Raw genomic sequence first — 22,481 nt, forward strand, 5'->3', positions numbered from 1 at the left:
CTACCTAACGGTCAAATTATGTGTTGTGACCGTTGCCAGCCCTTGCAGAATGCAGACTCTTTGCATTGCAGTCCTCCATACAGCTTTAGAAAACACCTGGATACCTGATGCCTGATGCAGTTTACAAGTAAGATTAATACCCCTCACAGAAAAAAAAAGAAAGATTACTACAATTAAGAGCATCGTGCCCTTCGTAGATTCAGACTTCAGAGCCAAGAGTTCTGCATCAGTAGTGAAACAAATGATGCAGATGAACAGCTGATGGAAACGTAACTGACCACTGTATTGAACAATCAGAGTTGAGCTGCAATTTCTCAAAGAGGATATTGCGGACAACAGTAGTATGGGGTTCTACCGAAATGGTCGGCTACTGAATAAACTACCAAAATTGTCCCAACCTACACAGGCAATTCCTACTGCTATCTTGTTGTTTTCCGACTTCGGCGGCGGCATTCAAAGCAGTCCGAGCACGGATAGTAGGCCTTCACTCCATTTTTACGATCTATTTGTAATTTGGTTGGTGAAACCTTAAGTTCCTCTACAAGTATCTGACGCAGATTTTCATTTTCCTCCCGCAATTCTTCAATAACCCTTTGGTGCTTCAGTACCTGAAAATGTGAGAAATGCATAACAGATTAATAATCAACAATGGAGGCTTGCATTTCTTTGGAAGACAATCAATTTTAAACCAATCTTTACAGAAATACAGTATGATTAACATAAGCAACCAAGCGGTTTCTATTGTCTTCCTACACATAAAGATAATTTTAAATAGGTAAAAGGATTAGAGGTACATCATTTTAAGGTTAAATTGGGACGAATGAATAAAACACATCTAAAAATTGATGGAACTGCCAAGCAAGCATCATATGTATGACCGAACTGAACTCACCAACTGGAGCACATTATCCATTCCTTGTAAATTACCAGACTGAAATGAATAAAGGAAAAATTGTTCAGGATATCTGGTGCATAACAACATAAGCAGACGAAGACATAGCTGAAGCTACAGCTGCACAAACAAATGAACAATATGTATTGTATAGTTTAAGAGTGTTTTAGTCCATACTGCATCTCTGTAGTCCATCTTTGTATCATTCTGGAACAGTGGATTCTGTAGAAAATTGGCAATGACCTTTTCAGTTCGACTCCCAGTTGATGTTTCTGGCTCAGTAGGCTGTTGTACTCTTGACATTTCATAACTTGGAGTGTGCTTCAAATTGCTTTCTGCAGTCTTAGCCTCTAGATCCGTGGGCATACCACTGTGAGTTTGTTGATTGCTAGAAAAAGAACGAGCCATAGGATTCGATGCAGTCGGCATATCAGGGGTATCCTTCAGCTTTGACGTCAATTTAGACATAATTTCCTAGAAAAAACTAATTCGATCAGTGTTAATGCACTGAAAAAGGGAAACCGAGAAAAATTGAGGTAAACAACAAATCATATTTGTACCCCAACAGATGACTGAATTCCATGAAGTACTCGTGGCTTCAGTGCAATTCCTGAAAGTGAAGGGAAACTTATAAGGTTTGCTTCATCTCACAGGGAACAAGGGCGCAAGTTGTGGCAAAAACCAGCTCAAAGCACTGCAGCAGTTGAAGAAATGGCCATACACACAACATATGTAAAGTGCTAGCTAGTCTGCAAGAAATGAAAAAACGTTCTCCTCCTTTATCATTATCATGGTATTAAAGTAAAACATTTGGTGATTTGATGCAAGTTCTTAAGGATAACAGAAACACGAGTGGGGCATAGAAACTGAACCAAAGTGTCACCATGCAAGAACAATTACATAAGTACTGCATTAGCTTTAAAAAAGAGGAGTAAATGAGAAGCATGTTGGCATGTATACACTGTTGTGCTTACTTGACAGGGAAAGAAGTAAAAAAAGTAACTCAACTGGGGGCAAGGCATCAGAATCAATATAAGGCTGGATAGGAAATTTACAGAGTTAAAATTTTGAAATAGCTGCAATATGTACCTATTCCAAAACCATGGCCTATACCAACTCCACAACCAATTCCCACTTCAATGTTCTTTAACCCGGATGTCCTCAGCTAAAGGACAAAAAGGGAGAAATGGAGATAGCACAATCAGATAAGCACCAAATACATGATCAGATTAACGAAATGGGTGTTTGTGCATTTATGGACATGGAAAAGTGCTAAATCTTATCATACCGCGGAATTGACATGCCTTGTGACACCAGAAAAGGCATCTGTTGCGCCTCTTGTAGCACTCATAACTTGCTGAAGCCCAGGTATCATACCTGGTCACCAATACAGAAGCTAACTTCTAAGACAAGAAGCCAATAGTGAAGCTAATGCATTAGTACTCTTTAGGCCAATAGAGAAGCTAACTTCTAAGACAAGAAGCCAATAGTGAAGCTAATGCATTAGTACTCTTTAGGCAATTCGGCAAGCTCAGGACAGCATTTTACGTGCAGGTGCCAGAGCTAGCAAATCAAGCATGAATCTACCACACATTTATAAATTTCCAAACGCAGCTTTTTTAACTAATCTCCATGTCAAATAATGCAGCTCTATTCGATTGCTTCGCACACAGCACGTATTCGACGAAATGCCATAGTGAGGAGGCAGCCCCTCACTCGTCACTCATCTGTTCAACGAAATGCCAAACCCAAAGGACACCCTGGCCTCTGACCGATTTGATTCTCCTAAACCCACCTCACTCCTTTGAAAGAAACGAGGATAAGGTCCTACAAAATTCATTACCTAGGTAGATGGGTCGGCCGACGCCGATGCCGACGCCGCATCCAACGCCGAATCCGGTGAAGACCTGCAGCACCTTTACGCTGAAGGGGTTCTCCATCCGGAACGCAGGCGGCGGAAGCCTCCGCTCCCGGGGGCTCGCCATAGCCGCCGGGCGACGGACGCCGGCGACAGAAGGGGAGGAGAAAAAAAAGGAGGAGGTCACCAACCACGACTTGGAAGCTGACCGCTGCTTGGGGTGGGTGAAAAGGAAGCGGGGAAGACGAAGAAAGAAGCAAGGAAATGCAGCAAGATGGGCTGGCCCATTTAGGCCTGTGGTGTTGGCCCTCCAAGAAAAAGATTTTGGCACATAACGACTGCAATTACCTAAATATGGGTATATCATACCCTCAAAAAAAATATGGGTATATCAAAACGTGGCTAAATCTATAAATTTTAATATTTATTTGATTGGATTCCAAAAAGGTAGCCTTCCTAATTAAATAAGTGTTATTCTAAAATTATTAAGTTTTGGTAAAAAAAAATAGCATGCCCATGACATTTTGGTAGCCAACCAAGCAAGCCTCTGTACACTTAGAGCATCTCCAAGAGTTTGGCAAATCGAGTTGCCATCTTTGATTTTTGGCAAAAATGTTAAAAATACTCCTCCAACAGTTTGGCAAAAGACTTGGTAATTTTTGGCAACTTGGGAAAAACCAGCCTCTAGTGCGTAAATATACGCGCGTGGCGCGCAGTTGTCATCGTGGTTTCTTGTCAGGTGGGAGGGTGAAAAAAGAAATAAATAACAGAGAAGGGTTCCTGATTTAAGTTTTCAAGAGGTGGAATGGCATAAATATAATTTTGTTTCTCTCTCAGAGTTCTTGATGTAAGTTAGATCTGGATTTGGCAAGTGAATTATGCCAAACTGTTGGAGATAAGCTTTTTTTACTTGGCATATCTTTTTAGAAGTTGGCAAAACACAAGATATGTCAAATAAAATATGGTAAACTCTTGGAGATGCTCTTAGTTTGATAGTTCCATTGCCATGAATGGAAAGCATTTAGGGAGAAGATTTTCTCTCAAAAATTTCATCTGTGAAGCTAAAACAGTAGCTTCATTCAGTTTTTTATTTTATTTTTAACTTACAAAATGACTTCACGCTTCAATCCATCGGTTTGCGTAAAATAGGTGATACCGAAACGGATGAAAACCCTTGCAAATGGATCTTTAATGGTCGCTTCATGACCTAGATGGAAGTCCTTTGGCACTTCCTTCCGTCGCGGAGAATCACTATAGCAAGCTAATTGCAGTCAGATGCCATTTCCGACTAGATTATTGATGCCATTTTTCCGACTAGATTTTTCATACTAGGTGGCCTCGCTCGATCGTGTCCTCAAATACAAAGACACGGCTTTGACCAATGACCAGTTGACCTCGTACTACTACTGATATATACTATATGTAGTACAGGTAGTAAACTTCCACTGCATTTACTTGTAGCTGAACTTCGAGTTTACTAATAGTCCTCCACTCCTGCGTGCATCGCCTGCGTACGTGATCTTCCACTGCTTTTTTTTTTTTTTGACCAGATCGTCGATGAACAATCTCCATTAACAACTAGCTAGCACTAGTCACGATGGGAAAATACAAGCCCGTCCATCATGTGAACTTCCCTTGACTTGCAGCCTACTCCCATAAAGTTCAGTCAACTACGAGTAGGGTCTATCTTTTTTTTTTCGCGACCGTGTTTGAGTACGTTTTTCATTAAGAGCAAGAGAAGCAAAGTACAACATACAACAAGTTGGTTTCGCGGAATAAAAACCAACCTAGTACAGAGTTAAACTATTACACGGCAATCGATGTACGACATGGTAAACTACCTAAGGATCTATGACACCATTACGGGTGTCACCACTCCGGTTGCCAGAGTGCCCATCCCCGCCGGCAACAAAGCATCCAAGGTCTTACAGTGCGAAACAGTGAGGGAGGAAGAGAAAGTTTCCTCGAATTACTTGAAGGATGAGGCATCCGGCAGGTGAGTGTCTGAAGTGAGTTCCAGGCTTCCAGCTTCCTCATCATCACATTTTGCACCTGAACTGCTGGTTTTGTACCACGATGACGCGACTTCTTTGCCAACCTCTTGCTGTGGTGGTGAAGTCTTGTGGTTGTTGTTGTGAGCGCCGTCGTGGCGGCGAAGCGACCAGCACTGGCGGGGGAGCCTCCGTACAAACATCATGTGCAAAATTAGCGACCACTTCTTTTACCGGCGAATTGGCATCAGGGAACAGCTATAACAGAAGAGCCTCGCGTGTTCCCTGTGCCACCGTGACATTGCGACGAGAAGAAGAGGTAGGAAGCGCTTGCTCCGGCCCACAAATGGTGTCACGTACCGGCTCATCAATTGATGACATTTGAGGTGATGTGCAGTTAGCGACGTCCGTCACAGCCTCGACCGTCGCAGCATCGGGGTGGGTGGGGCGCGTCAAGGCCACCGCGGCGCCGGGTTGCCCCTCCTCCACAGGTGACAAGAGAGGCGAGTCCATCGTCCAATGGGCACCCTTCACCGGGGAATGGGTGTCCCCCAGCGATGCATCCACCCCATGAGAGGCGACCGGCGGAGGAGGCGAACACTCCACCGCTGGTGCACCAACTGTCAACGCGAGCGAAGCAACGAGCTCCTCCAACATGGGGTCAACCCACGCCGGAGGCCCCTCACCCGCGCAGCTCCAACTCCAGTGGATCAAGCATGGGGAAAGGTATGCAGTAGTGGTGTTGTCGAAGAAGCCGGCAGGCGCACCCATGCTGACATCCACGCGGCATACTCCGGCGTCGCCGGCATCATCGCCAAATACTAGCTCCCGTCGCGGCACTCCGCACGGCCCCACCCGAGACCATCTGATCGGCTCTGGTCGCGTGTTGGGAGGCCGAAGAGTTGATGATGCGAACAGAGCAACATGACATATCGCCTCTCTTCGCCCCGACCTCAGTCGCTTGCACTTCTTGGCGAGGTGGCCGAAGCCACGACAACGCAAGCAACGCCATGGCAACCGACAAGTCGCAACACGGTGCGAGTAGGAGAGACAATTGAAAGCATCTGTCACGAAGCACAGCAGGGATCCTCCTGACCTGTTCTTGGTGATGTTGAACCTTGATGACCGCAGATTGCGCCTACGGCCGTGAGAGAATCTCCCGCCACCCATCGGCGTTGGGGGCGGAGACTCGTCCACAGCGGCCAAGGCGTTAGCGGGCAGGGATATGACCCTCCACCGGCCGGGCAGGCAAGCCGTGCACTAGCTGGGCGCGCGGCCAACTGCGTCTCTTCCATCTTCGCCCTAGTTCTTGCCGTTCAGCGCCCATTCCACCTCGACCCATCATTTGCCCCATGCTATCGTTGCCCAGCTGGGCGCACAGTAGGATCTATCTCGATCCCATCATTCGTCCACTCATATTTGACTATCTCTGCTTACTTCGAACCTTGCCCTTTGACCATGCTATCGTGTGCATCTACAATATCTCTAGCTAATAACAACGTTGGCGCGCCAACAGGTGCGGCGCAGGAATCCGATTCCTAGGTTATAAACTTGGCATATCTTGTTGTATTCCTTCCAACCTCCTAGGTACGGGAGGGGCGCCCTGATTGGCCGGCCACCTCGTGGGCCACAAAGCCTGCTCCCGATCCCAAGCAACCCCCACGAACCGAATCAGATCAAATCAAAACAAGAAAAGAAAAAAAAACGGGAAAGAAAATCCGCACCTTATCTTCGGATATCACCGCCCCCAATCCCGTGAGAGGTCGCCGCGCGCCGTCTCATGGTCCTCGCGCCCATTTTTCTATCCTCTCGCATCCTTTTTTTTTTCCGCTCAAAGCATGATGAAAAAAAAAGGTCGCTGTCGCTGTGTGTGTGTGTGTCGTCGACCCTCCACCAGCTAGCACTGCGCCGGTGGGGGGGCACCCGCGGGCTACTGGTGCCGATCGACGGCGGCGAGACGGCGGGGGCCCGCCGGCCCGGGAGCGAGACAGCGGCGGCGAAAAAGCCAACTCGCTCCCGGTGGGGGTGGCCACGTCCGCACCGCACGATGGCGCCGCGCGCCTCGCCTCGCCTCGCCTCGCCCTTCCCTTCCCTGTCGCGCCCTCGTGCGTGGACGGACCACTTATCCCGACGAGATCCACACATCCCGTTCCAGATTCGGCCACACCCTACCTTCATCTTCTTTACCCGCCTTGCAGTCTTGCAGATAGATAAGAGCATGCTTTTTCAGAGCCGGGCGGCATATCTCATGTCTGCATCCGGCTTTTCCAAAAAATTTCTGCACCCGGCTGCAAAAATTCTCTAGGCATCTCAGCTTCTCTTCTCTATCACCATTGTGATCCTTGCAATTTAGCCGGTGTGATTCTTGCAACAGCGAATGCTGCTACGTAATCAGCCGGAATCGGAACAGTTCTGTAATCATTGGAGGTAGTAACATGATTGGTGTGTTTTGGACGACAGGGGCGTACGTGGGGGAATTGCGCTTGGCCCTCGTTTGCCATATGGTCACATTGACGACCCGAACGGTGCAATTATTGGGGCACCGGAACCTCAGAGCCACACAGGCTGAAGCGGCTGCCTCCTCAGATTGGAACAAGAAACGAACCCACTTGAAGGGGGGCAGGGACCCTCCCGATCCCAATTGATCCCCCTCCCTCCTTGATTTCATACACAACGCAATCCGCAACCAATGCCATGCAACAAATAGTAAATCTGATTTCTGCTCAACAGCTTCTACTACCAACCAACCAGCACAAACTTTCTTCCTGTAGTAGTAGTATACTAGGATAGGATTACATGAAACTATAGAACGCCGGCACGCCATCGACGACGAACACGAAGTTATTAGCACAACAAAGACGACGACAACAACAAGATCGAACAGGCAGGAGGTGCCTGCGTGCAGCTGGTACAGAGATCGCGGCGGCTGAGCCCGAGCAGCCCGGCGCGCCTGGAGTCACAGCACTTTGATTGCCCCGGCAGCGCCGCCGCAGCCGTAGCGAGCGGGAGGCGCGATGCTGAGCTCCAGATTGTTGACGGCGATGCTGAGCTCCAGGCTGCTGACGGACGAGGCCGGTTCCAGGCCGGAGGACATGGACGCGAGCGACGTCTCGCCGTGACCCATTGTCGTCACGAAGTAATTAGTCAGTTCACTAACCTGTCGGAGGAACCAGTTTATTTGTCAGTTTTGCTCCATGATCGAAGATGTTCTTACCAATGTAAAGGCGATGGATTTACCTGAATGTTATTCCCTAATAAAATCCCTCCGAAGCCCCTACAGCTTGGTATCTGAAATGAGGTTAAAATATTAGCTGCTCAGCTCTTCAGTTAAATATGCTTGACGTTTATTTCAATTTTCAAGTAGCTAGCAATCTGGTAAATTCAACCGAGCAGATTACCGGGAATGCATCTGCAGAAATTACAGGGACATCGCCGCGGTCGGTATGAATTATCTCCTGAACAGGAGCAGGCTTAGTGGCACTGTTTGGAGGGCTTGGCGGCACCTGAAACTAACGGATAATAAAGGGAGTAGCATTAGCTGCAAGATCTGATCAACCAATGGAATGGCATCAAGGTGCTCACCTGATCGTCGCCGAAGTCGGCGATGCCGACGTCGAAGAGGCTGGCCCGGCGCTTCTTCTTGCTGGGGTTGGTCTGGCGGAGGAAGTACTTCTGGGCGTGGCTGGCCACCTGCGTCGCCGTCCTGGTGGTCACGAAGCTCTTGGAGATGCCCCTCCAGTCCCCCTTGCCCAGCTGCCTCAGGCCGTCCAGGAACTTCCTGTGCTCCTCCTCGGTCCACGGAATCCCTGCACGAATTTCACCAATCGGCACAGGATTAATCACAGAACCAAGAACTGAAAGAAAAAAAAATGCTACTGGTAGTATTTCAGTATTTGCGGTGCGAGCGCCTTGTGGATTGTGAGAGCAGGCGTTGACTCGCACATGATGGGGCTCGTTTTCTTGATTTCAGAATCCAGGACAGCATTTTTCGTTCACGAATCAGTCCTCGAATTGTGTCAAACAACCTCGGCAAGAAGAAAGCAATCGAATCCGGGAGGGGGAGAGAGGGGGGAAAACAAAAAGAAAATCGCCTTTCTTCCTCTCCTGGGCCTTGCGGCGGCGGCGCTTCTGCTGCCTGGAGGCCAGCTCCAGATCGTCGGAGGCGTACACCTTGCCCTCGCCGGCCTCCCCGTGCGGCAGGAGCGGCTCGGCGGAGGGGATGGTGAGGTTCTGCATGCTCGAACTCTTCCTGAGCTCGAACCCGATGTCGTTGTCATCCGGCTCCTCGTCGGCGACGACGTCCACGCCGAACAGCCTGAGGAGGACCACCGGCGCCGGCTTCCTCCCGTTCTCCTCCTCCTCTGGCCGATGCAGTCCCTCCATCCCTGCCTTGTCTGCTGCTGCCTTGTCGCTGTTGATGGCGTCTTTGTTGGAAGCGGGTTGGTCGTTGGATGGGGTTGATGCTTTGGAGGCCGCTGCAGACGGCACTGCAGGGGAAGAGGCCAAGCGGGAGAAGAGGGGAGATTAGATTACTCTGATGGTGGTAGTTGCTGCTGCCTCTGCCTCCCCTCCGGGCCAGGGATCACCTGCCTCGCTTATTTATACGCAAGTCGTAGGGAGAAGAGGAGATTAGAGGTGGTGATGGTTTTGATAGGAGGGAAAACAGTTTTGTTTTTGGAAGATTTTTATGGAATTTTGGTGTGTTTTTATTTATACGCCAATAGGGCTGGTTTCGTGCTAGATTATGGTTGACCGATGCGGCCGAGGGAAGGTGCCATCGGAAAATGCGAAGTTTGGGCCGGAACTAGCTAGTATAGTGTATAACGACCCGGTGGCGTCTGTGGTGATGTCAAAAACCAAATCCCCGGCCTTTCTCTTCTTATGCGGTGTAACCGGAATATCATCGAACCTGACGTGTTCGTGACATCGCCACCGGAATGTGCAAGTACATGACACCTTTTCATGTCAAGTTCTTCGTAGCACGCATGGCATTGTACACTTGCACTCTTCGTGTGGGCACATGTCAACGTCTGCGTGACTAGACTACCACCGCAACAACGCAGGCACTGTACTACTATAAGCAGCGCGTCTATGTGTTCTTAGCTTGCTGAGCTCAATAGTCCCCACTGAAAATTGGCAGCAGGTACGTAGCTAGCTCCGGTACGGTATATGTATCAATCCTGGCAGGTCTGAGGCAGTGAAAAACACTTGGAAATTACGTGCAGGTTTCCACTCCGTACCAGCACTGACTAGCAGCGAGGCCGGCCACGCCAGTATCAACATCGTGTATATCCCGGGCAATTCCCTCCTCTTCCACGCACCTCAGCTGCTTGGGAGTTGGCGACTCGGCGTGTTTGGTCGGGTGGTGGATCATCGCAGATGCGTGGGAATTTCGCCCGGTGAGTGCTCCGGCCATCGGTCGGTCGCGTTTCGTGCTGGCCTGGGCTTGCAGATGCCGTGGGGATTCCGCCCGTGGCGACCGCCGCTGGTCACGCGCACCGTGCGGCGACGACGACGACGACGTCGTGCACCGGGTGCTCGGGCAAAAGTCAGCAGCAGGCACAGATAGATACTGCTACCTACGTGGTCTTCTGCGTACGTACGTACGAACGCACACAAGATATCGGGCCGGTCACACGCGCTTTCACCGGCCGGAGCTTAGCGCTAAAATAAAAAAAACCTTATAATCTCAGAGTAAAATAAAGTCTGCCCCGCCACGCTCCGATCGGGGGGGCACCAACAAAAGAGTAGAAAACCTTATCATCTCAGAGCCTGCAGCCCCCGGATTGAAGCCCGCAATAAAAAACTAGCCGGTCGAGCCAATGGGGACGGTGGACCTTGCCTTTGCCTTTGAATGAAAGCCTCTTCGGCGTCATCGCGCCCGCCCGTGCGTACCCTACCCTACCGCTACGCCGTAGCTTTCAGCAGCGAGCCAAGGCTCCTCCTGCTCCTGGCTCCTCCTGCGCTGCCCCGTGGAAAGCCAGAGCCTGGCTGGATGCGGCACCCACCCACGGACACAGCTGCTAGTCCGAGGTCCGCGCGCGCGCCGCCACCACTCCTCGTAGCCGCCGTCGCCCGCGCAGCTGGCTCCGCGCGGGCGGCGTCGGGAGGCCGGAAGGGGAAAGCTGTCGGGAGCCCGGGACGCGGACGGGGCGGCGGCCGGAAGCTAGGATCGGGAAGCCCTGGGGGCGTGGCGAGGCGGGGCGCGCCTCGGCCTTGTCGCCTCGCTCGTGTTGCGGAGGCCGCCGCCGCCCAGTTGTGTGTGCCCTGGGCTTGGCTGGCTGTCCACAAACGTCTTCTTTTCTTTTTTGCGATTGCTGTCCAGTGTCCACAAACGTCAAATGGATCAGAAAAGGGGTTTCCGCCCGCGCCTGTGGAGACGGCTGATCCCTTCGAGACGCCACGTCCCTGTTACTGCGCACTAGTAAGTAACAACCAGCTGCCCGCTGCGCTGCCCCCGGGTACGGAGAGAATGGATTGATCCCCTCGCTTACTTTACTCGCGGTTACTCTCGTTCAGATCGTTCCCAACAAGGCCTGCTACTAAGATTGATGACAGTGCCCTGTTAATGCTATCTGATCTGCACCAAGCTGCCTGAACAAGTGACGAGCTGCTTTTTTTACTATACGTATTATAACTACCTCACTGCTGGCAGAGTAGCAGTAAAAAAAGCTTGGAACGATGAGCAGAGCGGCAGACGGGCAGAGGTGCGATGGCGTGGAGCTGGTGGAGCTGTGCTGGAGTTGTGCTGGAGTTGGTGTCTGGTGCTGGAGTGGTGTGAGAGAAAAATACTATTGGCTAGTTGGTAGTTGGAGGCTGGTGTTGGAGCGGTGCGAAAGAAAAACACTGTTGGGTTAGAAACTGGTGGAGCTGCCGAACAGAGGGGATGAGATTGGCGTAGCCGTCTAGGTGATGCGATTGTCCTCGTCAGGTGACCGCATTTTTGGCAGGTGAGAGAGTGCGGAGATTCCCGGACGATTCCTTTGTAATGCACGGAAGGATTTACGGCCCGTGTGTAGTCTAGTGCACTGCCAGCAGTAATTAGTAGATAGAAGTGGGATACTTACTTGAATCAATGAATCAAAGTTCAAAACCAACCCGGATCTTTCAAAAGAAGAAGAAGAAAAAAAAACTTCAAACACCCAACGTCTGGGCTTTTTGCGCGAGCCTCGCTGCATCTATGGACCAAGCCCATCTGCTAGGCTCTAGCATGGGCCTCCCATATTCTGAACTCACGATAATGCGCGTTTCTGAACAACTAGGACAGATATGGCAGCTTTCAGCCTTTACACCCTCAATTTTTTTTTCAAAAAAGACGGATGCATGCATGGAGTACTAAATAAAGTTTATCTGCGAAACCTTTTTCACACATAGGTGTAACTTTTCGAGACGAATCCAATGAGCCAAATTTCATCATGATTGGCTACAGGGACGCTACAGTAACCACGCCTAATCATCCTCTAATTGTTCGGTCAAATGCCTCATTAGCTACATTAACTGCTATAGTACCATAGTTGTGGAGGTAATTTCATAATTAGACTTTATTTAATACCCCTAATTAGTGGTCAAAGCACCGAAAAGTTTTCATAATTTTTTTTTCAAGGGCCATCCAAACACGGCCCACGTCTCCAGGTTGTCAGGGCACCAGAAAAATTTTGTCAAGCCGACGAACATCGAGAAGTATGACGGCAAGTCTGACCCGGAGACATGGCTCTGGATGTACGAAAATATATAGCATCGAAACAGTAAATGAAAGGGAGACACGGGCGACATGACGCGCGCTGAGATCTGCGGTCTGGATAGGGTCCGCTGAGTGGACGTGCACCAAAATCTCGCTTTGCTGGAGGTATGCCCTAGCAATCCGCAATGCCGGAGGCGAGTTCGACAACATGGCCAATTACTTCCCTGTCCAGATGGGCAACGGAAAAAAATGGGGTGGGCGATGGTGCATCCATCGGGCTGGAAGGGCACGCGGCATCCATCGGGCACGACATTTTTTTCCTGGGCAACGCCGGGTTGACCTGGCTACAAAGTCTCATGGATCACTCCATTGACTCGTGGGAGGAACTCTGCAAGGCCTTCGTCGACAATTTCAAGGGCATCTCGGGAAAGACAGGAACTATCTGGGAGTTTGAGCAAGTCAAGTAAACCCCTAAGGAGTCCCTTAGATGGTTCATGGAAAGATTCTTTGAGAAAAGGAATTCGATCCTCAACATATCTGATAAAGAGGTCATCAACGCTTTCCATCGAAGCTTGACATACACCAAGGAGCTCTTCAACAAGATCACCCTCGGCAAGCCGGCTACCTCCGCCGAGCTGATGAAGATTGTCAACACCCACATTGACGTGGAGGAAGCTGAAAGAGCCCAATACCCTAAGTGGGATGCTAGGGTAAAGAAGATGACCCACCGAAGACTCGGGAGTATCAGAGAGCCCCTGAGAACTACATCACTACCGCCGACAAGCCACAACCTCCTAAGGATGCACGCTGGCGCAAGCTGCCCCTATCCGAGATTATGAAGCAGCCTTGTTGGTTTCACAAAACCAACAGTCATACCTCCGAAGTGTGCGTAACGCTGAGAAACTATTTTACTGGATGCAAGGACCTCCCGCCGAGAAGAAAGAGGACCGACGACGACAAGGAAGATAAGGCGAAGGAACAGTCGGGTGATAGCGGCCGACAAAGCGACTTTCCTTACCCGAAACGGACCATCAACAACATCTACGGAGGATCAGCCACCCAAGAGAGCCAAAGGAAGCAGAAGCTGAGGGACCGGGACATCTTTGCAATCGGAGCCAAACCAGTTGAAATCCTGAAGTGGAGTGAGACTCCAATCACCTTTTTTTTTTGAGAAAGGAGAACCCAGCTTTTTATAGAAAGCTGATAAGATTCGGTACAAGCCGGCAGGCGGCACTTTTGCTGGGGAGACCAGCTAACCAGAAAGGGAAGACCAACCACTACCACACATCCAGTTGTTGAAGAAAGAAGAAACAAAAAGGATAAGAACTAAAACAGGAAGCTAGAGCCAAGGTTAGTCGTCCATAGCACTTCTCGCCGCTTCAAATGCGCCCAACCACCAACCAGGAGTCCATCAAGGATCTTTGGTCATCCATCCGCCTTCGATCAGCGTCCCTCAAGAGCACGCGCCATCTCTGTAGACAAGATAAAATTTTGAATATGAGCTCAGACGGTTGGGTTGGGATTTGGGAAGACACCCTCAATCATCATCTTGTTACGGACTTTCCAAAGCACCTAGAAACAAATAACAAAGACAAACAGCTTGTAGCTGTAGTTTGTGACCCCCCAGAGGTAGCCAATACTCGGCCAGGTCCTACATGGAGGAGGGTATTTTCTCCCATCCCAAAGCCTCTTTAAAGGAAATCCACACAAACTGTGCTGACATGCATCCGAAGAAGATGTGGTTGACATCCTCCGGAACCCCACAAAGTACACATTTGGGACACCCTTTCCATTTCTTCTTTTTGAGAGCTAGGCCCGCTTGTAGTCTGTCTTGAGTCGCTAACCACATAAATACTTTCAGTTTCATCGACAATCGACTTTTCCAGAGTTTCAGCATTCTTTTGTTAACCACCCCTCTATAGGTCATAAGCCTGTACATTGATCTTGTTGTAAAACACCCAGATTTCTCATGGACCCATTTAATTTGGTCGGTGTCAGAACTGATACGCACCCCCTCCAATAAGGTCATAAGATCGGCCCATTCAGAGAATTCCCCCTCGTCGAGCGGTCTTGATAGGTTCAAGTCCCATGCCCCCCTGCAGGCAGTTTTCAATCGTTGCCCCTTTTTTCCTGCTGTAGCGGTAGATTCGCGGGAAGCTGAGTTTCAGGGAAACCTCGGTCACCCATGTATCTTCCCAAAAGAGCACATTTTTTCCATGCCCACGGTGAAAGTGGCCCCATTTAATCTTCTTTCTCACTGCCATAACCCCCCCTCTAGAACTGAGATCCTTTTTTCTCATTAGGGACACGACTCCAATCACCTTTTCAAGGAAGGATCATTGGGCTAGCATACTAGATGTCGAAAGATATCCTCTGGTTGTCAACCCCATCGTAGGAAAGACTCGCCTTGCCAAAGTCCTCAGTGAGGGAGGAAGCGGCCTCAACATCATCTTCGTCGGGACCCTCTATGAGTTGGTTTACGACCTGAGCACGCTTGACAAGTTGGACGCTCCTTTCTATGGCATCACTGGCAGTTGCTTTGAGTGGTTGCCACCATCCTTCTGTCATCTCCAAGTCACCACCACCACAAAGTCATGTCCAACCCATCATCACGACACATCTGCGTCCAAAAGCATAGAACTAACATCGGTGATCCACACACCTTAGCCCCCATCAGGACTGTCACCATCAAGACCTAATCCGCATCACTCAAACCAGTTGCCAGATCTTGAAACCTTTGGCACACATCTCTAACCAATCCAAGGTTCACCAGATCTGTGACGACAAGTACTGGCACATAAATGTATTGAACCTGAAGAGATCAAGGCCTTGTGTTGTACGAATCGAACGCCGTTGTGTCCAAATGCCAGCCGCTGTGTAACCAGACGCCATCTACAAGGGAACAATTCTGAGGTAGAAGCAGAAGGAATCAAGGATGAGCTTAACTACTAATCTAGATGTACAAGGGTGGACAGATTTCTCAATTTCTTGGCCGTTCGTTCTAAAAAATGTATGATGTCATTGTGTTTTTACGACGTTTGACTAATTGTTTTATTCAAAACATTATTGCAAGTATATAAAAATTTAAGTTATTATATTTAGAATATACATGCATCCTAGGCATCGGCTAGAAATGATACTATGTAAGAACTGACCTATAGTGACACGAGTTTATCGCGCGTCACCACTATGTCAAAAGTGACGTGCATAGATGACATGCTTCATCTTTGACTCCCTCGGGGCCCGGGCCAAAACGAAGCATGTCACCTTTGACATCACAAAGGTGACACGGCGTAATGTCGCCTGTCACAGTGATCACGAAACAGGTTGGACGGGGTACCCGCGGTGATCGGAGCTGACTAGGGATCGTCGCCGATGAGCGCGAGGAGAACACAAAGATTTTTTATATATGTTCAGGTCTCCCATGGGGAAGTAATACCTTGCGTCCTGTCTGTAGATTGGATTGATGATACTAGGGCACAACTGGAGTACAATGGCGCTCGGAGAGCTCCTACTGCTAAGCTAAACCATAGATGAATTGCTTCGTGCCTAGCAGGGTGGTACAACTCGCAACCATGGAGTTTTGTGGCATCCTATACCGTCCAAGCCAAGTCACGGAAAATAGATTCGTAGCAGATGAACATTTGTTGAACTTGATTAGATTGTTTGGTTTATTTATGAATAATAGTAAAGTGCATGTCGCACGTGTTTTAAAAAAAAACTATAGAGGACATGTTTATATTCGTACAACACATATAGTACCAACTTTTTAAAAGTTGTTATTGACACATTCCACTTATATCGTTTAAAGTTGCCAAGTGTCAAAGCATAATGATATTCTTGTGAAGATAGAAGGCCAAACTATTCTAAAACACATTCCTAATATACGGATTATTTCCCATGCAAATAATACATACAAATTAAAAGTTTGTGGCTCTAACAGTTTCAAAACTAAGACGCATATGGTCACTTCTATTCTTTTCTGCAGGAATCTCCCTATGATTATTTGGTTAGTTTAATCAAAAAGTTGCTGGGGCAAGCCAAGAGCATATGGTGTGCATTGTCCATGAATTAGGCGGCAATGGTTGTAGGTAGCAGAAGTTAACCATCTCCAGTCTCCATCACAGTGGTCTACTTTTCAGAAAGTAATCACATGACCTGCACGAGATAGGGTATTAGGTTATTGTTACGAGCCGTTGGTATAGACCACAACATTATATCATTTCCTAAGCGATGCCACCATATCGTTTCTAGATAATGAACCGTCCAGATTTCTCCAAATTTCTTCGGGGGACAAGTTACCAAAAGTCGATTATTCAACAATTTAGGCACTATTGGCAAATCACCAACTTCATGTACATTATTTTTCTTTGGTCCTAATATATATCTATCTCCCAAACATTTTAACACGCACGTCTTGGGCAACTTGATAACACAAACCATATTGGTTCTAAATCAACTTGAAACAGGAACCATCTACTCTCTCTAAGGCATTTTAACAAACACCTCATGGGGAACTTGATAACACACATCGAGGACAAGCTGCATCAGCAGGAAGAACCCAAGAAAGGAAGAAAATAAACCTTTCAGCCGAATTCGTGATACAGACATGGACAGGACAGCAGCAACAGCAGATGGTGATTCACGTGGACATTGTAAGGAAGTGGATGGTGGGGAAGACGGGCTGCAACCTGCAGCAGTGGAGAAGTCACTGGAGCCTGATCTCACTGGATATAGACCTAGGAGAAGAACGAACGCATATGTGAAATCAAACACAATTCACATCAAACCTGAGATGAAGGATGGGTCAAAGCCACAGAATCAACACCAGTCACCAACTCACCATAGATTCATTCAACCTTGCAGGAAAAAAGCCAAAGAATTAAACCGAGGGCAAGTTGCATTACCAGGAACAAAGCCAAAAGATCTATTTGTATACTACCTACGTAACCACAAAGGTTAGTTACAAATAGGTGAAAAATAATGAGCTAAACAAAAACATGGATATCATTCATCTGTACTCAATCAGATTTTAGGATAGGATATATTTGCAGAAACAAAAATATTTTTTGCAAACTTACCATATAAATATTATGACCTCTCTCACCTTCAACTTTTGCGCCTACCCCATCCACACAGGATCGATGTTGGGCAGGCCCCCCAAACCAGACCATAAATGGTAACAATATGATCTTTATAGAAATGATAACATCTCAAGTGAAACCTTCTGACGGTGGTTCATTGGAAGTTTGCATCACCTCCAAAGCTCATCTACTCCAATTGAAATGATTAGAGCTTTAATATCCTAATATCATAGAATATCAAGAGCTCATGTACTCAAATGCCTGCAGAAAAGGGCATGATTAGAGCTTTAATATCCTGAAATTGAATATCAAGTTTTACTTTATGGAAAAGGTGAAGAGCATTTCCAAGGAAATGCACTTAGAATGGAACCAAGTAAATATGGCCCCTGTAAGAACAGTAAGAATTCCTTACTCATATAGAAGCAATTCCTTGATTTACTTCTATTCCACTTGCAGCTTGGTTTGTCACCATCCTTTTGTTGCAAGGAAATTCAACTGATCATCATAAACATAGATATATCGAAAAAGTAAAATACCAACTCATTTTATTTTTTATTCTAAATTAGAAAAGAAGATTATGTGCCTGAATGAAGTACCTGGATGAAGCTAGGTAAAATGGATGTGGGGAGAGGGGCATCGCTTTTGGATGTAACACAACCAACAATTCACCTTCTTAGGTCATAGATGTTCTGGTACTCAAATATGTAGGGCGGCAATATAATATAAAATAATATAACTTAACACACATGGAAACATTGTCAATAGTAATACAAGTATCAGAAATTTGAACAAGCAAGCACCTGGATCTGTTGCAAGCCTGAACACAACCAATAAAATTTAGACTACTAATGTGGGCAAAGGTGGAATTGCTTGGAATGATAAATCAGTAGCTTTCACTATGTAGGAAAAGGTCTATAGTGACGAGCGTCATCTCCCTATGGTGACAGGCATCGCGCCCGTCACTCCTACATCGTCACCGTTTAGAACAGAAGGGTGACGGGCATTTGCCCGTCACCTATGTGATACAAAGGTGACGGATATCAGTAGACAACCGTCACCTTTCTTGGTGACCAGGCCCCCCGTGTGAGGTCTTCGACCGTCACCTTTGTCTACTCCAGGTGACGGGCCTGTAACAAAACCTGTCACTTATCAGTATTTAGAAGGTGACGGGCTTCAGTTTAGCACCATCACCTTTCTCGGTGACCAGGCCCCCTATGGGGTCTACGACCGTCACCTTTGTCCAACACATGCAACGGTTAGCTCACGACGCCCATCGCCTATGATTCTAGATAAGTGACGAGTTGTGCTTTACTGCGCTGTCACCTGGTGAGTATACAGAAGAGACGAGTTTGGTTGTTGTCCATCACCTTAGAACCTGACCCCTGCAAGCTGAAATTTATTTTCTGGCTGCATCCTAGAGCACAGCTAGGATTTGGCAGCCTTCTTGTTGATCTCACAAAGCTTACATAAGAAACAACCACCAACTGTACATGACAAACTATATATTGTATCTCTGCACTACAAATTAATAGTACACATATACAATAATCACATGAATCGAGAGTACGTCCATGAAAGAATTAACAGTACACATATACAATTATCAGTTCAGCTGTGACAGTGGAAGTCACCTTTGTCGCTTATGACATCTAGAAGTCAGAAGGAGGCAAACTTTTCTCTAATAGCCAAGAGCTGCTTATCGTCCAATTGCTTGTCCGGATGACCCCGCATGTCCTAGCAAAAAGTGTCAGTCAAATGATGAGTGCTTGTACTATATATATATATATATATATATATATATATATATATATATATATATATATATATATATATATATATATATATATATATATGTTGATGCAGCCAGCAGTTAGAGATATATTTGACAAAGGCTTACTTTTGCTCCTTTAAGGTTTTTGAAACTTGTAGCAAGTCAGATCATGTGGTATGCAACATAGAACCCGCATACATTTTCAGGTCCTTGCTGCATGCACTGCTCAAGATGATATATACTATTAGGACAAATATATTATTTAGTGAAATCATGAAAACTTAGTATGCAGGAGGTCAGAGATATACCGGAAAATCGGTCACGTGCGTCAACATGGTTTTTGGAAGACAGTGCTCGGCTTGAAAGGTGGAGAAAGCACTGCATTAGGCATTATGGATGTCGTTAGTTGCAAATTAAATAGGTGACAGGCTCCAAATGAGAAGATTGCAAATGTGGTAACTCAGAAATATACCTATCAATAACCGCCTTGATGCTGGTGAAGTCTCGTTGTCCCAGAGTGATGCCATCGTCACCGCGTGGTCTTACGGAGTCCATGTACCACACTATTTCCCACTTCGGATAGATGACGACTAGGAAATAGTGGGAGCCTGTGTGGTGCTCGGCAAGCAGACAACCTGGTGAAGATCCCAAGACCATTATGATGGCAGACTCTACGTGCTGCGGATCTGAATTGATCACTCTGGCAGAGAAATCCTGGGGTTCAATGAATTCAACACCAAGCTGATGGTTCTTTGATTCTCTGGCCAATTGCCTACATACAAATACAATAGTTTTCAGAAAGCTGACATAGGGTTTAGCATTACGAAGTAATTAAGAATGACAGTGAACAATCTTTTGTGCTATATATACTCACAGTGTCAAGCAACGAATGAGGGAGATGTCCAAGGCATCGAGGTTGAAGACGTCGTACAGATCAGACCAAGAAACGGAGAAAAAACCAGGCCCACTGTGCAAGTCTTCAGCCTTGAATTGACCCACGATTGACGTATTATCATCGTTGGCATGGGTCATGTAGTGCTTGTGGAGTCCTTTGGTATTCACCCCTGCAGTGGCCAGATCCAGCTCTGACAATATTGGCTTGCCCATCACAAACTCAGAGTGAGCAGAAGTCCATACATTCTTTGCAGCTGGTTCGTTGGGTGCCGCCTTACCCTTTGATTCTGTTGCTTTCTGTGCTGGTTCCTTGGGTTCTGCCTTACCCCTTTCCTTTTTCTTTGGGGTGGCTGGTCTCTTTTTCTTTGGTGCCCCGGGAGGGTCGTAGCATGCCACGACATCCTTCTTCACATTTTCAGGATCAGGTGTTGGGGTGCGTGGCCGCTTTGGGGCACCACTAGTTGACGACCGACCAATGGGGAGATGAGAATACCACTTTTCTTCCATTGGATCCGCATGGTACGGGCATCTCCCAAAGTATAAATGTCGGCTTCTGGCATCAGGATGGGCAGAGCGACATCCTTGGCGTTTTCGTGGACAAAATCAATCTTGACCACGACATACCCATCCTGCACTGGCACCGTGTGGCATTCCTTGTCCCCGGGTTGCACAACCCCCTGTGCTAGCTCAATCAACAAAGTTGAGTAGCTTCCAGTTATAATGCTGCAGGGGGTTGGAACATTATTGAGCCTTTCAATTGTGCTCGGCTCATCAAACATAGGACCAATGCTGGGGGAGGGGGGGTCCTAGGTTTGGCACGCTGCGCTGACCGGGGGAGGGGAGTTAGGCAAGGCTGCTGCTGGTGCTGTTTCTTCTGGTACTCGCTGTTCCACCTCCTTGGAGGCGCAACTGCTCTTGCCACGAGCCACAGCTAATAATGCTGCTTCAACATCAATCCCTGCTGCCGTGAGTGTAGCAAATATATCATCCTTTATCTCCTGTTTCAGGCAATCAGGATCCATAGCAGATGACCGTTTCTTTTTCTTCCACAAGTCTTCATGTTCTTTGCCGAAGGCTTCCTTCCAACCCCTTGAACCGGTGTGCTCTGGCGTATCAATGGCAGTGGAGATGATGTCATGTTCTCTTACACCACTCTCATGATCCTTCAGCTCGGTCACCCGGTTGGCCAGCCTCTTGGTACCGTCGCTACTCCAGGTGATTTTCTCAGTGGATGGTGTTGGACCAGCCCTGGCCCTTAAATATGGCTCTGATCGCCTAGGATACTATTTCCAAGGGTTCTCTGACTCTGCCTCCTCCATTGCCTTGTCCTCTTTGCTCCACCTCCCCTTCACTTTGCCAGCATAGCCCTCTGGACCGAGGCAGTGGTTGTCCGTGATCCTAGCACGAAGGTTCTTGAAGTGCTCACTCTTCTCTTTGAACTGCTCCGAGGTGGCAGTCTCCACAAACATCTCCCAGTCTTGGTGATCCAAGTTCCTGTGCAGCTCGAAGGGCTCTTTACCTTCATTGACATAATTTTGTACCAGATTGGACTTGAAGCTCCTGTGGAGCTTGGCGATTGACTTGCATGCCGCCCCTTTGACACGATTCAGCTCTGCCTCGGATGTGCCCTCGGGAAACTGCAAGTATTGCTTCATGATATCGAACAAGCCCTGCTGCGCGGGCTCATCCAAATCCTCAAAGTAGACACTGATTCCAACCCTTTGCCATGCGATTAATCCACAGATCAGTCGCCAATGTTTCATTCCATCATCATTTGTTGGGAACCCCTCACTGTCGAAGCCTGCGACTTTGATGATGTCACTAGGCCACTTGGTTTGTGCTCTTGGCTTCCTACATAGGGAGGTGCTACATGCACCTGTTTGTGCAGACACTTTGGGTTGAAGATTCAACACTTGGTCAAGTTGTGCATTTGAATCGGAGGATCCAGTTTTCGACATGGCTGCTTCCACTGATCCTGCAAAAATAGGCAGCAAAATAAACCATGATGATCCAATTAAATAGACAGCAAATCTACCACATCATCATTTGTAGAAAGATTCAATAAAACCAAAGTGATCCAATAATACATAAAAGTGTCACTCCCTGTGACCTTAGACATAAAATATTAGCATCACTTGCATGTCAACTATCAAAAATATAACATAGAAAGACATCAAAAGTGGAAGAGATATGTTTGGTTTAACTAACTATCCATGAAGACCTCAGCCTCGAAAGGCAGAAGCAATTGCCATAGTACTCCATCAAGTGTACATGCCATATGCTTCATGCCTTTCGAGGTTGACCTTTTCA

The 22,481-nt window shown here is 47.6% G+C and overlaps 2 protein-coding genes and 1 long non-coding RNA gene across 5 annotated transcripts; all 3 read right to left on the reverse strand.

Moving 5' to 3' along the window:
* Positions 1 to 151: 151 nt before the first annotated feature.
* On the reverse strand, positions 152 to 2,980 carry LOC120651649. 2 transcript variants are annotated; one of them, XM_039929217.1, is made up of 7 exons: positions 2,736 to 2,979; positions 2,181 to 2,269; positions 1,982 to 2,057; positions 1,453 to 1,502; positions 1,070 to 1,366; positions 893 to 931; positions 152 to 608 (listed from the first exon to the last, which is right to left on the reverse strand). In XM_039929217.1, the coding sequence occupies exons 1-7, from the start codon at positions 2,875 to 2,877 to the stop codon at positions 420 to 422; spliced, it is 882 nt and encodes a 293-aa protein (XP_039785151.1). In that variant the 5' UTR covers positions 2,878 to 2,979; the 3' UTR covers positions 152 to 419. The 2 variants fall into 2 exon arrangements, with proteins under 2 accessions (XP_039785151.1, XP_039785152.1); XM_039929218.1 differs by lacking the exons at positions 1,982 to 2,057; positions 2,181 to 2,269 and having other exon boundaries at positions 2,736 to 2,980.
* Positions 2,981 to 7,436: 4,456 nt separating this feature from the next.
* LOC120651650 (transcription factor MYBS2-like) lies at positions 7,437 to 9,323 on the reverse strand. 2 transcript variants are annotated; one of them, XM_039929220.1, is made up of 5 exons: positions 8,833 to 9,323; positions 8,324 to 8,547; positions 8,140 to 8,244; positions 7,979 to 8,029; positions 7,437 to 7,898 (listed from the first exon to the last, which is right to left on the reverse strand). In XM_039929220.1, exons 1-5 carry the CDS (start codon positions 9,122 to 9,124, stop codon positions 7,698 to 7,700), a joined length of 873 nt encoding a protein of 290 aa, XP_039785154.1. In that variant the 5' UTR covers positions 9,125 to 9,323; the 3' UTR covers positions 7,437 to 7,697. The 2 variants fall into 2 exon arrangements, with proteins under 2 accessions (XP_039785154.1, XP_039785153.1); XM_039929219.1 differs by having other exon boundaries at positions 8,140 to 8,250.
* Positions 9,324 to 16,327: 7,004 nt separating this feature from the next.
* LOC120648727 lies at positions 16,328 to 17,535 on the reverse strand. The gene is made up of 3 exons (XR_005665060.1): positions 17,213 to 17,535; positions 17,006 to 17,113; positions 16,328 to 16,580 (listed from the first exon to the last, which is right to left on the reverse strand). It is a non-coding gene; the product is annotated as an uncharacterized LOC120648727 (long non-coding RNA).
* Positions 17,536 to 22,481: the final 4,946 nt, after the last annotated feature.

Source organism: Panicum virgatum, chromosome 9K (assembly GCF_016808335.1).
Source record: "Panicum virgatum strain AP13 chromosome 9K, P.virgatum_v5, whole genome shotgun sequence".
Classification (NCBI taxonomy): Eukaryota; Viridiplantae; Streptophyta; class Magnoliopsida; order Poales; family Poaceae; genus Panicum; species Panicum virgatum.